This window comes from Melospiza georgiana, chromosome 2 (assembly GCF_028018845.1).
Source record: "Melospiza georgiana isolate bMelGeo1 chromosome 2, bMelGeo1.pri, whole genome shotgun sequence".
Classification (NCBI taxonomy): Eukaryota; Metazoa; Chordata; class Aves; order Passeriformes; family Passerellidae; genus Melospiza; species Melospiza georgiana.
In genome coordinates, this window is record NC_080431.1 from 115,832,842 (window position 1) to 115,858,891 (window position 26,050).

Sequence of the window (26,050 nt, forward strand, 5' to 3'; positions counted from 1 at the left end):
CAGCGGTTATTATCATAATCTGAATGTAGGAAGAAATTCAGAAACCATGGCAAAGTGGTTTAGGCCTGTGTTTATGAAAGGTGAGTTCTTATTTTCACATTTCACAGCAGATTTATGTTACAGAAATGCCAAGTCCAGGGGGGGGTGGAGCTGATCTCAAAATGCTTTTCAGAAGGAGTGTCCTGGGTTGTAAAACGTGTGTTCTGTCACCATCTGTCAGAGCTGGGGCAGTTCTCTGCTGTCCCTGGGGCAGTTTTTCCTTTCTCTCTCCCACAGCCAACCCTCCCTCCAGGAGATCTCTGCTGTCCATGGCCACTGAGTGTCCCTGCAGGGCTGAGCCAATCCCAGCATCCCATGGGGAGATGCTCCGCCCAGGGGAGGAGCCAAGCATTCCTGCCTGGATCCAATCTGAGGTGCTGGGACAGCACAGCAGCCTTTGCCCCCTGCATTGCCAGAGGAGCAGCTTTCTGCTGCCCTGCATGGCCAGAGGGAGCCCAGGCCCATCTGCAGCAGCCCTGGAGCTGCAGAGGAAAACTCCCCCCTTGTGCAGGATCCCTGCTGCAGCAGAGCCACAGCTGGCACTGCAGGAGGGCTGAGCCCCCCTGGGATGGGGCTGGGACACCGCCCTGGCACACAGGGCGTCATCAGGGCATGTTCTGACTCTGGCAGTGTTGTTTTCTATTACTACATTTTAATTTCATTTTTATTTTTTCCCTTATAAATAACTGTTATTCCTACTCCCATATCTTTGCCTGAGAACCTCTTAATTTCAAAATCATAATTTGGAGGGAGGGGGTTTACATTTTTCCATTTCAGAAGAGGCTTCTGCCTTCCTTAGCAGACACCTGTCTGTTCAAACCAAGACAAGAAGTAACCCAGGAAGAGGTGGGAAAAGTCCTGCTTTGCAAAGTCTCAATGGATTACAATAAATTACACAGGCCACTGCAATTCACCTGCAATAAAGCTGCCCAACACTTCTTACTTTGAACAGCTGAATGGACTGCTGGCAGAGGGAATAGAAAGAATAAGAGCAAAAACAATAGACTCAGGATGAGGGGTGGGATTAGGAGGCACAGAGAGACCAAGCCATCCCAGCTGAGAGTCAGGAATGGGAGAAGGGATTTGCTGGTGAGCTGAGCATTAAGAATCAGTGGAACAGACAGCAGGACACTGAAGAGCAGCTCGTTGAACAGCTTCACCTCACCTCCCCATTTCTTGAGTGTTTGACTTTAACATTGCTTATTTTAGACCAAGATGTAAAAGCCTTGGTGGATCCGTGCCCCTACTTTGTACTACACAGCAACAGGACCAGGGTTTCTTGCTTTTTTAGGATATGAGAAGGGGAAATCAGGAGGAAGAAGGACACCCATGCTGTTGTTGTCATTTCTATTCTGCTGCCCATCAGTGCCAGCAGACTATGGCAGATAGGTTTGTCTTGGAAAGGCTTAACTTAAAATTCCATATCAGAAAACATCATGCTTTGAAGGACTTGAAGTCTGGTCCCAGTCTGTCATAGGCCAAAACTGAACTGAGATAAAGCTGGAGCAAACACTGCTTAAACAGAAAAATCTCCTTTCTTTTGGTATGTCTTTAAATTGCCTTTGGAAGAGACCTGAAAAATTTGCTAAAGAAGCTGACAAATCAATGTTACTTGAATTGCTAAAGGATGCAGCTGGTATTCAGTAATCAGAAACACAGAAATAATTGGAAATACAGAAATAAACAGAAATACAGAAATAATCAGAAATAGACCCAAAAAAATCAATCTGGCAGAACAAAGGGGGAGCAAAGAGTGGCCCCTGAGCAACAGAATCGTGGGCACAAGGAGGGAAGAGTTTGAGTTTGTTTTTGTACATACCATGGAGTGCAAGAGGCGGGAATGATTCAGAAGGTGGGAATCCACCCGGATCAATTCACTGAAATCCATTTTCACAAGCACTGTCACGTTGTACCAGAACATCCTCCCTGCAGTGTAGGAAATAAAACAGCCAAGTCATCTGAGGTCTGCTGCTACAGAAGGCCACAGAGCTTCAGGGAGGCTCTGAGGAAACCAAGCAAGATTTCACTTGGCAAACGTTGGGGGGTCACAAACAGCCCAGCTAGGGCCTCGTTTGCCATATGGCACAGGCAGAGAGATGGAGCCAGCCCAGGAGAAGGAGCCAGGGAAGGTTTGCTGGACCCACAGCACCCACACACCACTCAGGGGTGCAAGCACTGAAGCTGAATCTCCTGGAATCCACCCAAGGCACATTCCCTTATTTGTTTTAGGAAGAGCTATGGTAACAGTTTTCCTGCCCACTCCCACCCTCAGGAGGGAAAATGAAGGATATTTCTGTTAGAAGCAGCGTTGAATTTATCAGTAACATACCCTCTGGCATGGGATCCACGCAGCCTGCTCCTTTGGATGAGCTGCAGCATTTTTTCAGCCCTGGACATTCAGTGTCGAACGTGCAAGGATAATCAAATGTTTCCATATCCTTCACTGGACAAATACCAGGTCTTGAGGCAAATACACTGGATCTATTGAGTGCTAAGTAACAAAAACATTTCTGAGAACAGAAATACAGAAAGTTGTTTCCATAAAATTGTGATATTTAATTTATACCAAACACCTCCTCCTCATTTCAGAAGCGTGTCTGTTCTGAGTGTTTAATGGGAAGAAAACAGCAGCCTAAAATATCATTATTTCATTTCAAGGATGTAAATATTCTCAGATCTTTCTCTTGTCCATGACATTTCTGTTACAGAAATTTTGAGTTTCTAACTTTCCATTAATAATTGTGGATGGATGGGCTCATAGGTAAGTTTCTAAATGTGGAGATACTGAAGCTCTGAGAAAGAGAAAATGTGCCTGATATCAAATGTGACTAATCCAAATAATATATAATGATGAAGGAAGACAGGTACTGTGTAAGATAGAAGTTGAGAATTTTCATTTAACATTTTGTGGCCCAAATTTAACCTGAGTTTCAGTAATTCTGTTCCAGCTGGCCACTCCAGGAGGTTGGTAGCCCACACCAGAGAGAGCAGCTGAGGCAGGAGGTGGCTGATTCCCAAGCCAAGGACAGACAGTGGTTCTGGGTCAGTGCCAGCACAAAATCTCTTCTAGGGCGTAAAAGAGAAAATATTTCCAAGCCCTACAAACTCACTTCTTTACCCACCCTCTCAAACACAGCTCCAGGTAACGCTCAGCTCTGGTCTGTCTAAGCAACCTGAAAGAAATCTCTTTTCCATTCCTTTTGCACCTCCAGGTTTTTGATCCTTTACTGAGCAATTGAAGTCAGCCAGGAGAAAATGAACCTGATTGCTGCAATAGGAACAGTTGTGGTGCAGGAAAACCACATTTGACGTAAGAAAGCCCAGAGCAAGTGAAAACTCCACAGCAAACTATAAATCTGTTATGAACAGTCAGTTCTGTGGGTTTACAATTTCTGTTATCCCAAGGCTCTGGATGAGAGTAAATGTGAGGTTTCTGAGAAGCAGGAGGGGATATTGAATTGAGCACTTTTGGTCTCAGCAAAGTAATCTTCTCAGGCTGGGAAATTATCTTGATTAACCAATATTTAAACTACTATTATTAACCACTATTTAAACTACTACATAACTTGCTGCCAGATGCATGTTCTAGGTCCTCCTCTGTCTGGCGCTGGCACTCCACAGGTGATTCCTCCAAACAGGTCCTTTTGCTAAAAATATCCCTCTTGCTTTTCAAAGCCACATTCAGGTGTGATACAGCCTCAGACAGGGAAATTATCTTGATTAACCAAGATTTAAATTGAATCTACATAACTTGCTGCCACATGCACATGCCAGGTCCTCCTCTGGGGCTGTCACTCCACAGGTGGTTTCCCTAAACAGGTCCTTCTCCTAGAAGGAGATTGATTTTCAAAGCCATATTCAGGTGTTATACCGCCTCAGCCAGGGAAATTATCTTAAATAACCAAGATTTAAACACAACTTGCTGCCAGATGCACATTGCAGCTGCTCCTCTCTCTGGGGCTGGCACCCCACAGGTGGTTCTGCCAAACAGGTCCTTTTGCTAGAAATATCCCTCTTGCTTTTCAAAGCCACATTCAGGTGTGATACAGCCTCAGGCAGGGAAATTATCTTGATTAACCAAGATTTAAACTGAATCTACACAACTTGCTGCCACATGCATGTGCCAGGTCCTCCTCTCTCTGGAGCTGGTGCTCCAGAGGTGGTTCCTCAAACAGATTCTTTTGCTAGAAATATCTCTCTTGATTTTCAAGGCCTCATTCAGGTGTGATAGAGCCTCAGCCAGGGAAATTATCTTGATTAACCAAGATTTAAATTGAACTTTATAAAGCCAGGGAAATTCTCTTAAATAACCAAGATTTAAACATAACTTGCTGCCACATGCACGTGCCAGCTCCTCCTCTCTGTGGGACTGTCACTCCACAGGTGATTCCTCCAAACAGGTCCTTTTGCTAGAAATATCCCTCTTGCTTTTCAACGCCACATTCAGGTGTGAAACTGCTGCCCTTAGCTGAGTCCCACACACATTCCCAGCCTCAAGTGATTGCTCCTTCCCAGCCTCCTGGGCAGGGAGCTGAGCAGCCTCTCGCCCTGGATTTTGCACAAACATGAGCACCAAGGGATTTCCTTGTGTTAGAAAATTCCCTATTCACCAGTGCTCTTTGCTGTTCAAACCAGCTGGACCCAGGCATGGAAATTCCTCCAGCTCTGAGATTCAAGTGCAGTTCAAGCAGGTTTGAGGTTCAAGGCAGGTTTTTTTTTTTTTTCCCACCTGTGTCTCTTTTTTTGTGTGTGTGTATTTAACTGCAGTGTAAATGGTTTAATGAGTGCCATGCAATCTCAGAAAACACTATTGAACCCTGGCTGGGTGCCACGGGGCCATTTATCTGAAATCAAAAGGTCATCTTTTTCAGATCAACGGAAACAGAGATGGATTCACTTCACATTGCTGCCTAATTGTACCAGATGCACTTTGGAAATCCAATTTATGCTCTCCCCTTCAATCATGCTAGGGACAGTCACCGACCAAGCAAGCAGTGAGGAGCAAGCCAGCCAAGTCCTGTGTCATTTGGATGAAGCACAGGCTTTTCTCCTCTGTTATTTACATAAATGTATGGAGGCAGAACTGCAGCTTAGCAACCAAAGGTCACTTGCCAGCCTGCCTCTGGATCTGCTGTGGCTGCAGGATGGGGCATCTCCAGGAGATTGATGCTGGGGGACAGCATCAGCTCAGCCATAACCCCCTTCCTCTCCCTCCTTCCATCTGGAAGGGATGGCTTCTTCCAGAGGGGGTGGTGGAGCCAGGGAGCAGCACCCTGCATTTGTCTCAGGTATCAGAATGTGGAGACAAATCTATGAAATGACAGAGGAAGCCCCTGGGAAAGTCTGTTAAAAAGGCAGGCTGGCAGTTTTCATCACACAACCCTGATTTTGGGGTCCTTGAGCATTGGTAGCCTTTGCTTACTCAGGTGGGTGCTTCCCATCCTGATTGCCTCTCCAGGGTTTAACTGGGATTTGTGCTGATCCAGCATCTGACAAATATTTAACAGTCTTCTAGGGTGTTCCTCTTGCCTTGGAAGGGAGAAGGCTGAGGGGAATGTGGTCAAAGTTTACAAAATCCCAAAGGCAGAGGGTAGGGTGAAGGTTTTCACCAGAGCCCACAGTAATAAAATGGGTGAAAGAATTCACTTCTTCAACCAAACAGGAGGGAACTTCTGCAACTTGTCAGCACAGGTGTGGAGACAGACAGCTTCAGAGGGCTCAGAAAGGGACAAGGCAATCCCCAGACAGGATTCCCATCAGCAGACACTGAGGGGAACAGGCAGGGGTGCCAATAATCCCATTCCTGCAGCTGCTGGGGGCACACAAGGGACACAAACTGCAGGGCAGCCAGAGCCACCTGCTTCTGGGTGCAGTCCCACAGGACATTCTGGCACCTTCCCAGCCCAGGCTGATGCTGCAGGGCTGCCCATATGTGACACCAGTGTCCCCTGGCTTCCCTGTGACAGCCGAGCGCAGGGACAGCTGTGCCCAGCTCCTGCTGCTCTGCTCACAGCCAGCATGGCCACATCTGCATGCCAGCTCTGCAAGGTCCCAGCCCTGATGAGGGACACCTACAATGAGCCTTTTTTTACTTTTTAGTTGTTTTTCTGAAAAAGTTTTTCTGAAATTTTCTGAAAAACCCTCTTCAGAAGTTGTACACACAAAGCACGCTGATTAAAGCCTGACTTTACCATTGCAAATCAAGTGATCTCAAAAAACTCCACAATTAAAGTTGTCTTGAGCTTTCTTATTTTAAGGTATTTAAAAACTAGCCTTCATCATGTGCTGATGCACTGTTTCCCTCCCTAGCTGGGATCAGGCAGGGTTAGATGGCAGATAAGGAGCTCTCTGGTTTCATCTTGTGCTGGAAAGTGGGCAGCAAGCCAGCCACCAGGAGAAATACCCTCAGCATCCATCCAGGCAGCTGGAAACAAGCCTGGAGAGCTGGATCCTGTCTCTACCTAAAAGACAAGATGCTGGGAGAAGTTTTGTATGGTGAAACAACCTTCAGGGTCTCACAGGTCCACGAGCTTGACCTGCAGCCCTGTGCTCCAACCATAGAAATTGTTAAAAGCAGCACAAAGCACCATGAAAATCAGAATAAATTCATGAAAAAAATAAAAACTGCACCTAAGTTGTCTGAAACCAACAGAGAATGGTTTGATCTCGGTTTCTGTGCAGCTCAGTTGCCCATCTGTGAACAACACACCCACAGCCTTTGTGAAGACAAATTTCTGCCTGTGAATCCCCCAGGATTCACCTTCAGAGGTGATAAATAATTCCCTACTCAGTGAGGGACTGAGCAGAGCACTGAATGTGCAGGTCAGGGTGGCACACTCTGGGGGGATCCATCATCCCTGGCACTGGGAAATGTGTCCTTGGGGCACTGCAGAGCTGCATCATGCAATTAAAACTGTTCACTCATCTCCATGCATGGGCAAAAAGAGATAAAATATTTTTTTTAAATTTAGTTCTACCTTAAGAATTAATTCCAGCACTTCCTAACTTTTAGATATTTAACTTTCCAGCTGTTATTTAAAAATGTCAAAGTCATTTGTGTGTGCACCTGTAACAATATCCTAATGGACAGACACACAACTGTGAGAACTACCAGAGCAACTTGACCAGAGTGAAGAAATAATAAAAGCAGGGCCTGCCATATCCCAGGCAGGGGTAAATGTTTCCTTCTAGGAGGAGAAGGTGAGGAGTGGCCAGGAGCAGGCTGCTGTGAAAGGTCATGGAGACCTTTCCACCCCTGGCAGGATGGGGAGCACGCCAGCATGGATAATGTCATGAAGAAAATAACAGTAGTTCAGCAGTGAGCTGTGCAGTAATTTCTGCAGTTCCAGTTTCTCTTCTCATCATTTATTTAAGACTGTGTCTAGACAGTGCATTACCATTCACAGAATTTATGACTAATGCCCTGAAAAGCAAAGATACCAGAATAATGTAAACATGGAAATCACCTAGAAGCTATGCAAATCCTTAAATGGTTTTAAATATTCCCAAATTAACTTCTACAGGAAGAAGTGTCAGGGTGACCACAGCATTTCATGGACAAACTTGCCCAGAGTGCCCATCAACAACATGGCAAGGGCAGGGTGGAAATTCTGCAGCTCAGCTTTATAAGAGATTTACAGATTTGTTCATGTTGGATGAAACAGAATCATCAACAGCTCTCAAGCCTAAAATATCCCTGGAGATGCTTTTAAGAGACAGAATTATAGTGGGAAAGAAATATTTCAAGCATTACCAGCATGCTTTTTTTCCCACACAAGAAGATGGTCTTGACTTTCAGAGGTTCAGAAACACCTGAATTTCTCGTGCAAACAGTGACAACCATGGTGACTTTTCCACATTTAGCTGGCACAGCTCTTTCCTTGTACTACAGAATTTAAAAGCCATTTTCTCTGTTTGCCTCTCCGTCTTGCCATTTGATACTTACAGGCACACACGTATGCACGTCTGTATATCCAAAGGACTTCACTGAAGTAACTTTTCAACCATAATTAGATGTACTAGAGATGGAACTGATGCTGGAAAACAGAGATGATCAGCACAGGTCCTTTGCCTGTCTGACAAATCTGCTTGGGCACACAGTAATCTCAAATTCTGCTTTGCTGGGACTCCACAACAGCAGGATACAGTAAATTAGGAATTTAGTTATTCATTTAATTTATTATGCTTTAATTTCTCTTCTCTAGCAAATCATTTTAGGAACAAATAAAATACATCAACCATTTTTGTGTTCCCATCCTGTTAAAATCCCGCTAGACACAATATTCTGCCCGTGACTGTGGAGAAAATGCCCGGGGTGGGGGAAAAATGTTTGGAAATTCTTTTTCCAATGCTCTGAAGCAACTTAAATGTGGGATGGGCACATTGTTCTTGACAGATCCCATGACAGGACATATGGCTCATCCCCCCTCATGGCAGTTACATGATCCTCTGCAGGAGCAGGTTTGGGGACATTCCCACAGATCTGAGTCACCCAAGTCTTATGACCCAAAACAAGGGCCAGGGCTGCCACAGGACCTTTCCTTCCAATCTGCTGTTCCTGTGTGTGGTTATGTAAACGCCCAGGTTCATACTGAAATGTGGAAATAGGGAAAATGCAAAAATAAGAGACAAAACTAGATCCTGTAGAACTTTTCTGGATGACAGAAAAGTTCACTGCTGGTTTAGATAATTCAAGATGCCTGCTCAGCTTAAAACATCTAAATTTATCCATTGGAAAAAGAAAGTTCCTTTTCCCCAAGGAATTCCCTCAATCTAGGTCTCAAGTTCTGAGAAAACTGGGAATTTCTGATTGACAACTGGTAACCCTGATATAGGAAGGGGAAAAAGCTTCCATCTTGAGACAAAGGTGGTAAAGTCTTCCTGAATAGAGTCTTATTAACACTCAGATTTTATATCAGATCCACCAAAGGGCTCACCAATTTTCAGACTCCCCACACAGTCACAGGTAACCAAGGAAGTCCTAAGAAAGTGGGTCCCAGTCTAGTTTTGGTTGGAAAGCTTCTGGTATCACATTGCCCTGAGGTCACAGGCTGTTTCAAATTGGAACCAAAATTGGGTTTGCATTCTGGGAACAGACCCTGCTCCACATCAGAGGAGACGCTTTCCCAAGTGCATCCTGAATTACCTTTGAGGAGAAAGCTCCTGGTGTCAGTGCAGGCAGGCTCAGTGAATTGCAGGCACCAGACAGTGAAATATTGCTCTTGGCCAGGGATAGTGGCCTGAACCTGGACAGGTAATGAGCCCTTGGAGGGCTAATGAGCAGGTTCTCTGGAAGTTAAATGAATTTGTGACTAGAGGTGGCAAAGAGCAAGAATCAGGAACTTTAATCTGCTATGTCTACTCCTTGCCATGTTGAACAAAATTTACATTATTTTACACTCATTTATTTCAGTGAATAGTCACCTATGGCCCAGACTGAATTAAGCTTTTACAGATCTCAGCTGAAGTGAATCTTCTTCCATAAGAAGCATTTATTTCCTCTCTTATTGTGACTAAAACTTACCTAGAGAGCAGTAGAGTCCAACTTGCTCATATCCCTCACAGCAATCTGTGAGGGTGATGGTCTCAGGGACTTCAACACTGTGGAACTCTGTTCTGTGGTGTGTCTGGGGACACACCATCCAGGGGATCCACCCTCCACAGGATGCCTTCTTCTCATAGGACTTTTGGTAGGCAACCATTTTAAACACACTTTTGGTCAGGGTGTAGTTGCACAGGTGGTACCCTAGCAAAGAGAGGCCTTTTTCTAGGAAACAGAAAGAGGAAAGAAAAGGATCAGCATTAACTTGTCACCCTGATGGGTTTTGGCTTCCTTTTTCTACCTCTGTTGAGGTCGGGAATGAGGGCACTTGAGATGACAGTTCACGTTCAGATTCAGGTGTTTATTTTTTCTTATCAATGTTACACCCTCACAACCGTGAGTTCTGCAGTCTTTCATTAGCAAGGCACAAAAATGGTTAACTATCTCTTGTTACAAAGTATTTTAAGGCTAAACTATCCAATTAAGAAATGACACCTAAATTATTTTCATGTTTAACCCAATAACTGATCCTTTGAAGCCCACAATGCAGACTTTTCTGTCCAATTACAAAACATCACCTAAACCCATGAAGAAGAAGGAAGAAGAAAGTGAAGAAGGAGGAAGAAGGTAAAGAAGAACAACCTGCCTCCACCCTAAAACCTCCATCTTGCTTCATATTCATTTCTATATTCTAAAACTCCAAACTCCTAAGTTTTCCACCCTGTGTATTACATACTCCTAACCAATTCCACACACACAATCCCAGTGCTATTAATCAGTTTTGGAAGCCTATTCCAGGCCTTCCAGGTCAAATTCAGGGCTCTCCAGGGAGTCAGAGTCTGTCTGTACAGAAAGTCTAAAATTCTCAGCATCCAGAACTCCAACATGACCCCAGAGCAGGAGTTCCCTGCAGTACCCAGTGGAAAACAGAGTTACAAGAAAGCAGTGACAGAACCAACACAGATGAATGATTTCCAGGAAGGCTGGCATTGGGAAGAACATCTCTTCAAAAAACAGACACAAGAAAGAATTGGTAGTGACTGCTTGTCATAGGCATCACTTTGGTCATGAAAGGATGAAGACTGGCAGAAAATTCAAAGAGTTCTTGGTGCCTTCAGGTGTGAGGCAGAAAAAGGGCAATTTAACTCAAGTTAATATTAAAGAAATTTACATATGTTAATATAAATTAGCAGAAGAGCACAATAGGCACTTGCAGGGCAGAGTCATCCAAGCAGTTTAAAAGCCCAGTCCAGCCTCCTGCTGCCAAAGCCTTCATCACTCCCCACTGACTGCAAAGGGAACAAAGGGTGAGGAACTCATGGGCAGATGAGTCACAGTGGATGTCTGGAATGAGACATCCTTCAGACATCACCCGAGGCTAAAACTGGGTGCTCATACATCACTGGGAAGCACTTCCAGGTATCTGACACTGAAGGTATTCCTGGAGATCCTGCACTGCCTCTCTGCATTTGTAGCAGCCCTTGTTGATCAGCCACTGGGAACCTGCAGTGCTTCATTGACATTGGGTACAAACAAAGTCAGGGATAAGGTCATCAACTGCATCATTTCACACAGGCCTGGGGATGGGGCTCAGCCTCCAGAGTTCTGAAACCATTTCTGATGAGCAGTGAACTTGTTAGGTGCTGTGGAAACCCAGGGCACTGGGAATATTTCTGTGTCTGCTCTGGGATGCCCTGACCCCCAGGGCAGCACTGACTCTGACCCTCATCCATGGAGAAAGTTTCCTAAACTCCAAGATAGACTGGAATCCACAAAAGTGTGAAATAGATTATAGAGAGCAGTGTAGGTGCATCACTTGGTGAAAAATTGAGGTTTTGGGGTTTTTAATGTGTTGTGGATGGAAGCAAGATGGAGGGCACAGAGTGTCATCCTGGGTTTCTTCTTCATGCTGCTTCTTCCTTCTTCTCCATGGGTTTGGGTGGCATTTTGTAATTGGGCAGAAAAGTCCCCATTGCAGCTCTGTGGGATCAGTTATTGGGGTAAAAGGGAAAATAATCCAGGTGTCAGTTCTTCATTGGATAGTTCAGTCTTAAAAGACTTTGTAACAAGAGATTGTTGCCATTTTGTGCCTTCTAATGAAAAGCTGCAGAACTCACAGTAGTGAGACTGTTTATCTGATAAGAAATAATAAACCCCTGGGTCTGAGCATGAAACACCATTGAAGTGTCTTCAATCCAGACCCAGAGAAACCCACAACTGGTACCACCACAAGGTGCTTTGCTTAAAATTGAAATACTTCAGCAGGGATAGGGGAAAAACCCCAACACCAAACAACAGAAAGAAACCCCAACAACAGCAACAAAAGCAGATGGAGTTTAAGAATTAGCAATAAGCAACCTACAGTCATGCCACAGACATCAGGCTGACTCCTAATGAGATGTTATAGAAGCCAGAGGGGCTGAGTCACCCTGTGTCCCACTTGGGAAACAGATCAGATGGAATTAAAATGCCTGCATCATCCTCTAGCCAAAGCAGAAGACACTTTAATAAGGATAAATATGAATTAGCTGCAGAGATTCAAATATAGCAGGACTGTTTTCTTTTTTCTGAGTGCTCTGAGGGCACCAGGGTCAGCCAACAGACAGACTGAAGCTAACACAATTTACACAACAGGCATACAATTAAAATATTTGCAGTTTATCATATTTGTACAACTTATCTCCTGTCTGAAAACATGAAATGAGTTAAAAACAATTCAAGAAGGAGAAAAAAAAAAATAAATTGTTAGGCTTTTAGGAATCCTGTGCTTTTATCACAGCTAAACAAAAGACATTTGTGCAATTTGAGCAGGACTGGGAAAAGAGCTTTGGAGAGGAGGATCCATTTGCAGTGCAGGTCCAGAAGAAAACATGGAATAGACTTGGTGTCTAGAAATGGCCTCTGGCAGCCCAGCCCTGCTCTGCATCACTCCTCTGTGCCTTCCTCCTGCAGCCAAAGGCAGAGCTCCGGGTGTCCAGAGTTGCTGAGGATCCCATCAGGGGGCTCACAGACCCTGGCACGCAGCCCAGAACACCTGGGGATTTGATTTTGACTCTTGGAGCAAGTTGCCAACTTTGTATGAGGACGTGAAAGTCACACAGGTCTGAATAGTGTAATAACAAAATGATCACAGGGTGAAAATGTAGATTTTAGGATTTTTGGTGTGGGGGTTATGGGCACAAGATGGAGGAATCTGGGTGTGTCTAGTCCTTCTTTCTTCTTCTTGTTCTCCATTTTCTGCAGTGATGTTGGCACTTTGGGATTGGTTTAGAGTAGAAGTGCACTGTCTAACATGGGTGATAGGTACCGGGAATTAAGTGTAAATATGTTATACATAGTTTGTAGTATAAAAGGACAACACAGAGTGCCTGTGGCTGCCCTGCTGAGCAGATCTCGGCTGGACAGAAAGAAAATTTTATAGATAAGAATTAATAAACAACCTCAAGAAAATTTTATAGATAAGAGTTAATAAACAACCTCAAGAAAGAAAATTTTATAGATAAGAATTAATAAACAACCTCAAGACCGAAAAGTGAAGAGTCCAGACTCGTTCTTCAGTAGCACAGGCTGAAGCAGAGACATCCTGCACATCTCAGGGCAGCAATTATCAACAGCAACCTGAAAGTTGTGCTGGGTTGTGCTCCAGGGAGAGCCAGAGAGCTCCAGGCAGGGTTCAGGGGCTCTGTGCTGCTGCTTGGAGCAGGTCAGCAGGAAAAGATTGAGAGTGGAAACCCCATCCCTGCTTGTTCTTCCCAGCAGAACAGCCCTGTGTCTGCTCCCTGGGGCTCTGGGGACACAGCTGAGCTCCCCACAGCCCTGAGGGGCACCAGGCTGCTGTGTGTCCCTGAGCAGGGAGTGCAGGGAGGTGGTCAGGAGGGACAGAAGACACCCAGAATGGCTCAAACCTAAACTCTGCCTTGGCTAGTCCTTCTGGGCCTAGTATTTTGTATCAGGAGAGGTCAATTAGCTGAGAGGCAATGTTTTGTCCTCTGTTGAGGAAGTTAGTTATGCTTAGGCAGTGGATGAAAGGGTTAAAGTATCCCAGGGATGTGGAGAAGTTTGAGAGAGGAGCTGGTCAGAACTCCATCCCAGCCAGGCGAGGAGCCCAAAGGCTGGGCTGGAGCTCTGACCAGGACAGGGCTGTGCCGGAGGAGATGGAAGGAGAAGTGAGCCAGAGAAACCAAGCTGACCTCTCCCTCTGGCTAACTTGAGGATGACTCTCTGGGAGAATGGGAAAGGAAAGCAAACGTGGGTTCAGGAGCAGGAACCAGAGCTCAAGGGCTGCTTTTTGTTCAATGTGGGTGATGCATTAGCACCTCACACAAGGCACAAGTGCCTGACAAGAAGCAGGCAGCTGTCGCTGCATTTTGGAAAGCATTCCCCTGCCATGTGCCAACACTGCTCCAAGAATACCTTTCTCTGCAAATGCTCCTCGGCATGTAGGTGTGGGGGAAAAAAAGTCTTGCTCCACCTTTTTGTTTTGTTTTGGGGTTTTTTTAAAAAATTGTTTGTAACTTGGATGGCGAAATGACCAGAATGGAACAGAATTAATACCTAAATAATTTTGGTTATAGCCTTTCCTTGGAGAAAGTGCACAAACATCTGTTGTGACCAGGGAAGGAGGCGGGAGCAGGACAAATGTTGTTCTACGAAAATGAGAAACTCCTACATTAAGGAATCAGACTGTTACAGAATAAAATCAGGTTAGAGGGGAGTAGGGCAGGTGAGAAGGAAGAGCTGAGCTTTGTTCCTCATCCCCACGATCCCTCCTTTTCTCCAGGGCTCACATAAAGCCTGGCAAGGGCAAAAGGGAAAAACTGAGTAAGGAGAGCACTGAGGATTCGTGCTGTCCGTGCAGAGCTGAGGCTACAGCACTGGAAAGCTAAAAATTCCAGTGTCAGCTGAGCTGGCTTAGTCTCTACAGCAATGTGCAACATAAATACAGGTATGAAACTGAGAATAAGATGGTGTAGAATTAGACACAGTTTATAATTGGAAGCTACAGCTGTCAGAGCAGATATGAAGTCATAATTCATACTTAAACATTGATACTAGGTGTGTATACATATATATATATATATATATATATATATATATACACACATGCACGGTATAGAATGAGGCTGCCAAAGCATAAAGAGGAGCTCTGAGAAGAGGCTGTGTGGTACAAGAAGATGCCCTCAGTGCAAGAATTTGGACTGAAGGTGTCAGGGAAAGGAGCAGCACCACCAGCCTCTGCCCCATCCATCACTTCCAGACCATTCAAAACAAGCTTTGGCACTCACAGAGTTCAATTATTTTGCTGCCAGCAGTTTGCTGCTGAGCAATGTGGCTTGGATCAATTTAGGCTCTTTAGCAAATTGGCTTTCTGTTCTCATTACTCCCATCTCTGGGATTATGGCACAGTCAAATGGAATTGCAATGCACTGGCTGTTGTTTTCAGTGGCTCAAAGCTGCAGTCAATGGCACAGCAGAAGGCAGGCTCCTGCCATTAGTATGGATGTGTTACACCTATCATTTCTGGATTTTAGGCTTTTGTCTCAGAAACCACCCGCTTTCAGCACCATCAGGGACAATATCAATATTGTTTTCATGTAAAGCAAGAGCATAAACAATTAAAGCAAACCCTTTGTTAATAGGAACAAACACTGAGAGGAAAGCAAAGGCTGCACAGGAACAGGCTCCTTGGAACTCAAGGTTAAACCCTTATCAGAACTGATAGCATGGCCAAAAAACAGCAATAAAAAAATGCTTCATAGCATTTATGCCACAGGCAGAGCTGCAGTTCTGGAAACTTCACCACTCAGGTGCCACAGGAGCCACTGTGAGCTGGGATCTGCCAAATCTTTTCTCACTGGAGAGCAGTCAGACTGAAAGACAATCCCCTTTCTTGTCTTGACATAACCTCAAAAATAAACTGTTGGAACAGGTTCATGGAGGGTAGATTCAAGCTCAGCTTTGCAATGCAAACTCTCCAAAACATGAATGAAAAAAGGATGATGGGCTCAATTTTTCTACAACTTCCAAATTTCAAAGTCAACACCATTTACTTTAAATGGCACTGGGGTGGGAATTCTATTGGCCCTAATGTCTGCAAACCTCTTTTCAGCTGTGGCTTTGACAGAATAACAGAAAAGTCTGCAAGGTTCTAAGAAATATGGTTTATATTTAACTGAGACTCACAAAACCACATAAGTAAAGAAAAGCAATGAAGAGCAGTCAAAAATCATATTTTCTCATTTAAATGAATCAAACCAGAAATTAACAGTAAATTAGGGGTTCATTTAGCAGTTACAGTTGGGTTAGGGTTTTTCAAAATTACAGCCCATACCACAGATGAAATTTAAGCATGTCTTCTACAGCTTCATCTCATCCATCCCCAGGAATCTGCCAGGAACATCTCCTGCTAATGATTATTTTAAAGACAAGTTTCATAAAAATTTGCACAATACTGAAGACAAAGCAGAAATTCTTCTTGTTCATTTCTGGCACAAAGGAAATGACAAGGATTTTTGCCTGGGGATGAAAGGTTGGTGACAAAGGTTGCATTTTTTGCTTGGTTAGATTTTCTCTGTTCAATTATCAACAGAGGATTCTCAAATGGTCACTGGGACATTGCCAGTTCTCTGGAGAGTGGCCACCTTGGCTGGTTTATTTCAAAGAAATATCTGTGCAACATCCAAGCTAAGCTGTCCTGGGGCCAGGTTTGCATCACTCACCTGTAATTTCATCTCCCCTTCCCTGCTGTGTGGCTGCCCAGAGGATGAGAACAGAAATAAGGGTGATCCTGGCCATTGCAGGGCCCATCCTGGATAAACCTTCCTTATCCCTTTGTTTCCAAGGTGGCAGAGCTTGGCTGTCCTCACAGGTGACTCTGGATTAGAGGAAAAGGTGCTCTGGGTTTTTTTCCTTTTGCAGGAAGGTGATAACTGCTGGCAACAGAAACAAAGATGCTCCGCTGGGAATTTTGCTGCTTCTCTCTCCTCTGTGTTCTCTCCAGGGAATTTTCCTCTTCTGCCTGTTCTACTTGGCTCTCCCAGCCTGACTTTGAGAAAAAAGGCATTTTAAAACTGCTGGTTTAGTCCCTGTTGATCCTTCAGAGCATTTATTCCCTCTCACCCCTTAAACACTCAGCATCTGGGAGCCAGACTTACACACCTCAAAAACAAGGTATTGCAGACATCTTTTATGGAAAATCCTTTCCTTAGGATTTTTCCTCCTGAGAAGCTGACAGGCCTCAGGAACAAAATGTAAACAATGATTATCTGCTGCTGTGGAATGCAGCAGGTGGATTTTTGACTGGCCCATGTTGGTTGTTTCTAATTAATGGCCAATCATAGTCAGCTGACTCGGACAGAGAGCCCCAAGCCACAAACCTTTGTTATTCATTCCTTCTTATTCTATTCTTAGCCAGCCTTCTGATGAAATCCTTTCTTCTATTCTTTTAGTACAGTTTTAATGTAATATATATCATAAAATAATAAATCAGCCTTCTGAAACATGGAGTCAGATCCTCATCTCTTCCCTCATCCTAAGACCCCTGTGAACATGGTCACAAGGTGTAAACATCCTGAATTCAGTTCCTGTCCACACATCAGGTGGTACTGCTCTGAAGGTCTTTAATTCTGCACCTTGAAAGCAAACTAAGAGTAAGAGCAAATCTCTCTGTGCATGTTTATCGCTGTGTTTAAGCTGTTTGTCACCATGCTCCTCATTTCACTGCAATTCCAGCATCCCCTAAGACAGAGCAATGCCAGGCAATCAAGAGCCTTGTTAAGCAGGGCATGAATCAGGTCTGAAAAACCAAAAATCTTCCTTTTTTTTTTTTCCCATTGTCTAAAGAATCAAGGCACATTCCCAAGATAGATGTGCCTCCAGCTTTGCAGCACACGACAATAACTTCAGTGCCATGTCACTTTGCTCAGGCAGAGACAAGGAGTGAACACAGGATGATATTTTGTGAGGAGCTGACACTAAAGGATGGAAAATCACAGGTACAGCTCTTGGAGCTCAGGCAATATGTTCAGAAAAACACTTAAATACGTTTCACAGTGTTGCAGACAATTTCATGTGGGTGAAAGAGACCTGGAAGCACAGACCCTCTCATTTGTGAATGTTCAGGTAGCAGAGATGGGGCCTGGAGGAGCACTGAGGCACTTGTGAGCTGTTCTTCTGGCCTGGATAATCAAATATCAAGCTCATTATGGGGAAAAGGAAATTAAAAAGAGGGAAAACAATGGAAAATTAATGCTTTCCAGGAAAAAAAAAAAAAAAAGAACGAAGAAAATCAGTATTGTAGAATGCTTCAATAAAATTTGAAAGAGAAAAAACGAATTGATGTGGAAACATTTCTGCTCTAAGGAGAATGTGCACCTCAGCACCAGGATGTCTTGCCAGGCTGTATCCTCAGATGCACCACTTACATCTCCTGCCAGGAAGACAACAAGAAGCCTCTGGCTGTAGGCTGGGCAGGGAATGCCATCAGACTTAAAAACCCCACTAATAAACAAATAATCATAAGAGCGAGGACTTAAGTCAGTGAGATTCAATGTTCAAATATAAATATTTCTCTTCATGATCTGTTTGTTTTTTAACTATCTAAATTTTCAGGGAAAATACCTTGGTTGAATTTTTTTGGCTAGCACTGACAAAAACCAGATCTTTAGCCATTAGAAATTACTTGGTCCCTCCTATAAAGAAGTATATGTATTGTCCAATTTCAAATAGAGGTAATGCCAGACTGACATGTGAATTGGATTGCATCTCCATTGCATGAATGAGTTTATGGTTCCTAAATACAGAATGTGCAGAACCCCCTTTTCAAATAAAAATTTGAAAAAAGTCAGTGAACAGTTAATCCAAACAAGACATGGCTACAGAAATCATGAGTATTTCAGGATTTACCTTGCAATTTGCAAAATCTTTGATGTTCTGATTTATATCAGCATTATTTCTTCAGTTACCATCAGTTAGGCTCACAGCAATTTACTTTTTAGCAATTCAGACACTGGGAAAGACCACTCAGGCAATTAAGGATGCAAACTGTGTCCTGTCCAGCCCTTTTCTCATCTTCCAGTCACATTCTTGGCCTGTATTAATTGCAGCAAGTTTAAGATGATGTCCTGCATCCCCTGCAGCAGTAGATACTCTTTGTGATCAGCTGCACTTGCTCAGCACAAGCCAACAGAGTCTCCTGCAGGGAAACTGCAGATTCATCAACATTTTGGTTAACTGAACATCTGTACATGCATGGATGACTGCACATTACTCCATTTTTAGTTACCATCATTGTATTTCTCAGATAAATTTTTGGTCTTTTCTCCTTTATCCCTTTTAAGCAAGTGTGACGGTGTTCACAGGGGTTTTCAGATGAGGGAAGAGATGAGGATCTGACTCCATGTTTCAGAAGGCTGATTTATTATTTTATGATATATATTACATTAAAAGTATACTAAAAGAGTAGAAGAAAGGATTTCATCAGAAGGCTAGCTAAGAATAGAAAAAAAAGGAATGATAACAAAGGTTTGTGGCTCAGCTGTCTGAGCCAGCTGGGCTGTGATTGGCCATTAATTAGAAACAACCACATGAGACCAATCACAGATGCACCTGTTGCTTTCCACAGCAGCAGATAATCAATGTTTACATTTTGTTCTTGAGGCCTCTTGGCTTCTCAGGAGGAAAAATCCTAAGGAAAGGATTTTTCATAAAGGATGGCCGTGACAAGTAAGTGTTGTCTGTTTCCCCAGGGAACAAGTGACAGAACAAGAAATTGACTCAGGTGCTCCAGGGGAAATCCAGGTTGGACATCAGGAGGAATTTCTTCACTGAAAGAGTTGTCAGCGTTGTCAGGGGCTGCCCAGGAGGTTTGGAGTGCCCGTCCCTGGAGGTGTCCAAGGAATGTCTGGAGGTGGCACTCAGAGCTCTGGGCCGGGGACAAGGTGGGGATGGGTCAAAAGCTGGACTTGATGATCTTGGAGGTCTTTTCCAGCCTAAATGATTCTGTGGTTCTGTCTCAGGACTCCAGCAGAAGATTTTCCCACTCTGTCTTTGGTGGTGAGGAAGGACAGGAATGGAGAAGGAAAAGGAGATGTTGAGAATCAAAGCCTGGCTGTGTGGTGCTGGAAGTGAGCTGGACTCCAGCCTGGAAGGAGCTCGTCCCAGTGCTCATCTGGAGCTGATCAGTTCTCCCTGTTTGTACTTTCTGCAGTTACATTTCTAATGTCTGAACTGATCTAAAGTTTGCCATTTATACAAGGAAGGGCTAAAAGCCACATTGAAATCCATTTATGGATAATGTTACAGGATCAAGAAGCAGATTTCTAGAGATGGGATTTGACTCTCCTAGACTGTACTATCAGTAATTGAAATATTGTAGCTGACAGCAGGCTTCCTCATCATACTTTTTCAGCATTTATTGCTTTAGACAGATTCACTTCTGATTTAATTAGTCACTTAGAAGATCCTGATCTTCTCTAGGCAAGGGGTTTGACACAGAAAGGTCATTGCTGGAACATTTCTTTCTTGCTTTGTATTATTTTGTCTATAAAGCAGTCATTATTTCAGATGCAAAAAATGGTCATGACATTTCAGGACAGACTGATGTACACAAGGGGAACAGGCTGTGGGCTCACTGGGAATTTATATTTGAGGAATATATCACTGGGAATAGAACAAAAACTGCTCTGTGCTTCAGAAGCCAGCACCTGGCTGGTCCTACTCATCTTCCTGTAGATGAATAGGATCTAAAGCTTGAGAACTATTAAATCATTTAAGGTAGAATCATGGAATCACAGAATGGCTTGGGCTGGAAGAACCCTTAAAGCTCATCCTGTTCCAAACCCCTGCCTTGGGCAGGGACACTTTCCACTGTCCCAGGTTGCTCCAAGTCTCATCCAGCCTGGCCTTGAACACTCCCAGGGATGAGACATCCACAACTTATCTGGGCAACCAGTGCCAGGGCCTCACAGTAAAGAATTTCTTCCATAAATCTAATTTAAACCTGCCCTCCTTCAGTTTAAAAACATTGCCTCTTTTCCCCTCACTATTTGGCCATATTAAAAATTATATCTCCTTCCTTTTTATAAGCCCCCTTTTGTCACTGAACAGTGCTCTAAGTTCTCTCCCCCAAAGCCATTTTCCTCCAGGATGAACAACCCCAGCTCTCTCACACTGGCTTCACAGCAGAGCTGTTCCAGCCTTCTGATCATCTTTGTGGGCTCCTCTGGGTACTCCCTGAAAGCTTCGCATCTTTCTCATGGGTGGATGCAGAATTCCAGGTGGGGTCTCAGGAGGGCAGAGAAGAGGGGCAGAACCACCTCCTTCACCTTCTGGCCACTCAAAAACCTCTCAACATGAGCTGTAAATACTCAGAGACCTCACCAGGCTCACACAGTTTCAGCCTGGTTACAGCCTGTCAGTCTGAGAAAGTCCAGGCTGTGGCCACTGTGGGAATGGATGGAGTCCATTCACCAGTCCTGAAGATCTCACTGTGGAAATGAGCAAATCCAGGACAAGGAGGCAGAGGCAAAACCATTCTGCCAATGAAGGTGACAAGAAGTTCAGATGAGACCTGATTTCCACCTGATTTCTGCACCTGGACTGCATTTTCTGGTGCCCAGTGAATTTTGTCTCACCATCAGGGCAGTCTTAAAACTTCTCCTGCTGGGGCATTTCAGATGTTTAGCAAAGGTTGAGCTCAAGCCAGTCTTTCCCTTAGTAGGGCAGTGCTAAGGTTTCTTCCCTATTTTAAATTCCTAAACTTCACCAAAACCACAGAAACTTAATTGTCCCTGAGCCTTCAGCTGATCTGTCAAAACTGGCTTAAATCAGTCAGCAATGCCAGTGGGTCTTAGAGGAGAGGAACAGGCTGACTTAGCCAGAAATAAACTTTTTGCAGCCAAAAACCAAAACCAAAATCATTCCTGCCATCAGGGTACAAACTTATTCCTGCTTCTGAAAATGAATGCATACAGTGAGCACCTTAATGTCTACTCCCTACAGAGAAAAGAATTTCTCAGGAACTACTCAGCTCTCAGAGTTAAAACAGTTGTCTGTGATTTCAGGGACTTGAATTCCCTGCCACAGAGTTCTTGGGCTGTGAGTACACAGGTCAAATCTGCCACTGCAAGGAAGCCATGGGGATGGGAGGGGGCAGAAATCCCAATATTTCAGACCTTTCAAGAGCCACAGCTACAACATTATAAATGTGCTTCTGTTTCTGTGACCTGAGAAGAAAGTAGAAGAGACCAAGTACAGTTTTGCCAGCATATTTCATGTCTGTGTTAGGATGGACACAGCTAAACTGGCAAGTTTTTGAAGGGGTCATTGTTTCCCTGAGATTCAGGTGCCCAAAGAAGAGTAGCACTTGTGTTTTTCACTGCTGCATTTCAGAGAAGAAAGCATTAAAAGGAAGGGACATACACAAATGACAGTATAAAAAAATCCCTGACAGCCCTAGGAGCTCATTAACTGAACTGTGCAGGCAGAACAGACCCTGACAGTGCCCAGTGATTTGTTCTGTCTCACCAATAAACCGTTCCTCAGGAAAATCTTTGAGTTTTGTTGAGGTTCTTTTTTTCCTTTGAGTCTTGTTGGGTTTCTTTTTCTTTCCTCTGAACGCACACAAACTGTTTCAAAGTGACTCACCAGGAAAAAGTTCTTATTGGTAACAGGAGGAAAAAGCATGAGTCAGGCAGAGGTCAGGCTGAAGCTGTGCCTGCCCTGCTGCTCTGACAGAGGAGGTTGTGCAATCCCAGCACAGGGAAGCTCTTGTTCCCTCCAGCACTTCCAGGGCAGGATCCCATCCCCAACACGAGCTGGGCACCAGATGAAGCTTGATCACACCTCATCTGTGACCTGGCAGCGCTGCAGGGGAGCAAATCCCAGCTCAGACATTACGTGGCCTGTTCCTTGTTTTTAGCTCTAAAGCCAGGTGGGTTTGAGGGAAAGCAGCCTGGGAGGGGGAATTGCCCTTTGCTATGGAGCTTTACTGGGTTGAGAGACAGAGGCTCTCCTGCTCAGCATCCCCCAGGGGTTACAAGGGCCAATCCACCTGGAGGTGCCATCCAGATGGGGCTCTGGCCTGTGCCAGCAGCTGCTGATAGGACTGAGCCTGTCCTGGCTCTGCTGAGCCATCAGATCCCTGCAGCAAATCTGGGAATGGCCCCTGACAGCAATCCCACTTGATCAAATCCCTGCAGGTCTAGGAATGGACCCGACATCAATCCCACTTGATCAGATCTCTGCAGGTCTGGGAATGGGCCTGACACCAATCCCACTTGATCAGATCTCTGCAGGTCTGGGAATGGGCCTGACACCAATCCCACCTGATCAGATCTCTGCAGGTCTGGGAATGGGCCCTGACACCAATCCCACTTGATCAGATCTCTGCAGCAAATTTGGGAATGGGCCCTGACACCAATCCCACTTGATCAAATTCTTGCAGGTCTGGGAATGGGCCCTGACACCAATCCCACCTGATCACATCCCTGCAGCAAATCTGGGAATGGCCCCTGACACCAATCCCACTTGATCAAATTCCTGCAGGTCTGGGAATGGGCCCTGACACCAATCCCACCTGATCACATCCCTGCAGGTCTGGGAATGGGCCCTGACACCAATCCCACTTGATCAGATCCCTGCAGCAAATCTGGGAATGGGCCCTGACACCAATCCCACCCGATCAGATCCCTGCAGCAAATCTGGGAATGGGCCTGACACCAATCCCACTTGATCAAATCCCTGCAGGTCTGGGAATGGGCCCTTGTTGAAAGCGAAGGGAGACGACCCATCCTTGTTGATCAGCATCGAACTCCAATTTATTGATCTCACTCACACACTTTTATAGTGGTGTTAATTAAGCTCATGCATATTGCAAAATCCGAGCTCATCATAGGTCACAGATTACACGTTAACCCCTCCTTTTGTTTTCAATACCTGTGGTTTGTTATTGAATCCAAGATTTATTTTCTCACCCTGTTATGAAAGTTCTCAAGGCCTCGATGTTATTGAAGACAGGCTTGAGAACTTAGCTGTTTACAGAAACAGGCTGTGAGAATTTGCTCCTCACAGCTGCCTTTTAAGCCATTTCTGAGCAAAATTCTCCAACAGGCCCTGACACCAATCCCACTTGATCAGATCCCTGCAGGTCTGGGAATGGACCCTGACACCAATCCCACTTGATCAGATCCCTGCAGCAAATCTGGAAATGGGCACTGACATCAATCCCACTGGATCAGATCCCTGAAGCAGAGGTTTAGGAATGGGCCCTGACGCCCATCCCACTCCCTGTGGATGCCACAGGGCTCACAAACAGCCCACACCAGGGACCAGCCCAAAGATCTGGCCCTGCCTTCACTGGCTTGTGCCCTTGCTGCTGCCTGAAACCCGATTTTGACTTAAGGCACCTGCTGCTCCTATTGGGAAAAGGGTGACTTCACCTTTTTGTCCCTCCAAATCCCCTCTGACACAGCTGAGATACAGAGGGGAAGGACAGAGCACTGTGCACGCAACTGGAAACTCCACTTGTGAATCAGTCTCCTGCACACTGATGCAAAACCTTCCTCTGTTCAGCAGATCTGAAACCAAAACACACACTTGGCTTTTTGCTGTTGGTCAACACAAGGTTTAACCCTCACTGCCAGCTAAGAGCTACAGACACATAAACACAGAATACCCAAGCACACCTTTCTGATGAGAGATTTTCCTAAATAGTTTCAGAGGTGAACCTGTAGTCCAAACCCCAGAACCTGTTTCACAATTTGTGTCAGGGCTTCTATTGATGCATTAAATTTAAATGTTTATAGGAAATTCTCATTTTGAAGGACCTAAAGGCACATTGTTGTGTGTGCTCCTGAGCCAGCTCAACTAAAAGCAAAGCAGCCCATGAAGGAGGAGCCCTTCAAAGCATAAAATACTGGATTTAGGGATCCTGAAGTACAGACAAGGTGTGGGTAGCATCCTGCTCCTACTGTGTGAATACTGAGTGAGAAATTCAGTCCGGTTTGCAAAAAACCAGCACACTTTAACCTGGTTAGAAGACACATTTAAATAGATTTGTTTGGAAGGAGGCACAAAGTAGGTTGTTTGGGGGAGGTGTATTGTTTCTTTTTTCCTCCCTGTTCATACCTGTAATTGTGACTAACCCAGAACAAATACTGGATTACTCAGCACAAAGGAAGTGGGGAGTTTTTAATGTGGGCAGAAAAGCACCAGATGACTGAAACAACAAATTATTAAAACCAATATGAAATGAAAGTTTGAGGTACAGGGAAATTTGAGCTGAAAGGATAAGAATACATGTTTTAGTATTTCTGCCAAGGTGTAATGGCCAGATCTGTGTGTCTGAGGGAATTCTGAACAATCAGAAATTTAACTGGTGCTTTCACAGATCTCACAGTGAAGAAATGCTTTTCCTTTTTCTTCTCTTTTTGTAAAAGAAAACCCTGGCTGGCTGTCAAGTGTAATTGTTGCTTTATTTCTTTTATTTTTAGATTGATACGAAATCATCCATGCAATTAAAGCATCTTTGGGTTTTCCATGGCCTTGCTCACACCCTCCCCCCAGATAAAAGCTGCGAACTCCCTGTAAGAACCCCTGCACCAGGTGTCTGTCAGGAACAAGCCAAGTCTGAGCAGCAATTCAGCCTTGCCAGGAGGCAGTGCTGGGCTCATCCAGGCTGGGGCTGGCTCCTGCTGCTGCTCTGGCTCTGCCCCCTGGCACGTGGGCCCTTGCCATGGCATCGCCCACCAAGCTGCTCTGGAGCATCTGCTGAGCTGAGGCTGCTGCTGAAACACAGGAGGGCAGAGCTCCAGCTTGCACAGAGCTCCCAGCAGGGTTTGCTCCATCAGCACCTGAGCAGTGCAAGAGTGGAAATCCAAGAGTGGCCTGTGGGTTTCTCTGGGTTGGGATTGAAGGCACTTGAGATGATGTTTCATGTTCACACTCAGGTGTTTATTGTTTATTATCACTGAAACAGCCTCACAACCATGAGTTCTGCAGCCTTTCATTAGCAAGGCACAAAATGGCCAACTATCTCTTGTTACAGGGTCTTTTAAGGCTAAACTATTCAATTAAGAAATGACACCTAGGTTATTTTCCCTTTTAACCCAATAACTGATCACTCAAAGCCCACAATGAGGACTTTTCTGTCCAATTACAAAACATCACCCAAACCCAGGAAGAATAAGGTGAAGAAGAGCAACCTGCCTCCACCCTAAAACCTCCATCTTGCTTCATATTCATTTCTATATTCTAAAACCCCAAACTCTAACTTTTTCACCCTGTGACATTGCACAATTCTAACCCACTGCACACCCATAATCCCAGTGCTATCAGTCAGTTTTGTGAGTCCTCTCCACAACCCCAGGTCAATTGCAGCGTTCCCTGAGGGTCTGTGCCTTTCAGCACAGAAAGTTTAAAATTCTCAGCATCCAGGGCTCCAAGAGCAGCCCACAGGTGTCTCACAAGCAC

The 26,050-nt window shown here is 44.7% G+C and overlaps 1 protein-coding gene across 1 annotated transcript in view; it reads right to left on the bottom strand.

The window, feature by feature from the left end:
* The window catches only part of UMODL1 (uromodulin like 1), a 78,575-nt gene that overhangs the window by 38,015 nt on the left and 14,510 nt on the right, over nucleotides 1-26,050 (bottom strand). The window contains exons 2-4 of the mRNA XM_058045593.1: nucleotides 9,563-9,805; nucleotides 2,369-2,530; nucleotides 1,859-1,965 (exon numbers count right to left, since the gene is read on the bottom strand). Of these exons, the coding sequence (XP_057901576.1) occupies nucleotides 1,859-1,965; nucleotides 2,369-2,530; nucleotides 9,563-9,805 (512 nt within the window). The remainder of the gene's footprint in view (nucleotides 1-1,858; nucleotides 1,966-2,368; nucleotides 2,531-9,562; nucleotides 9,806-26,050) is intronic.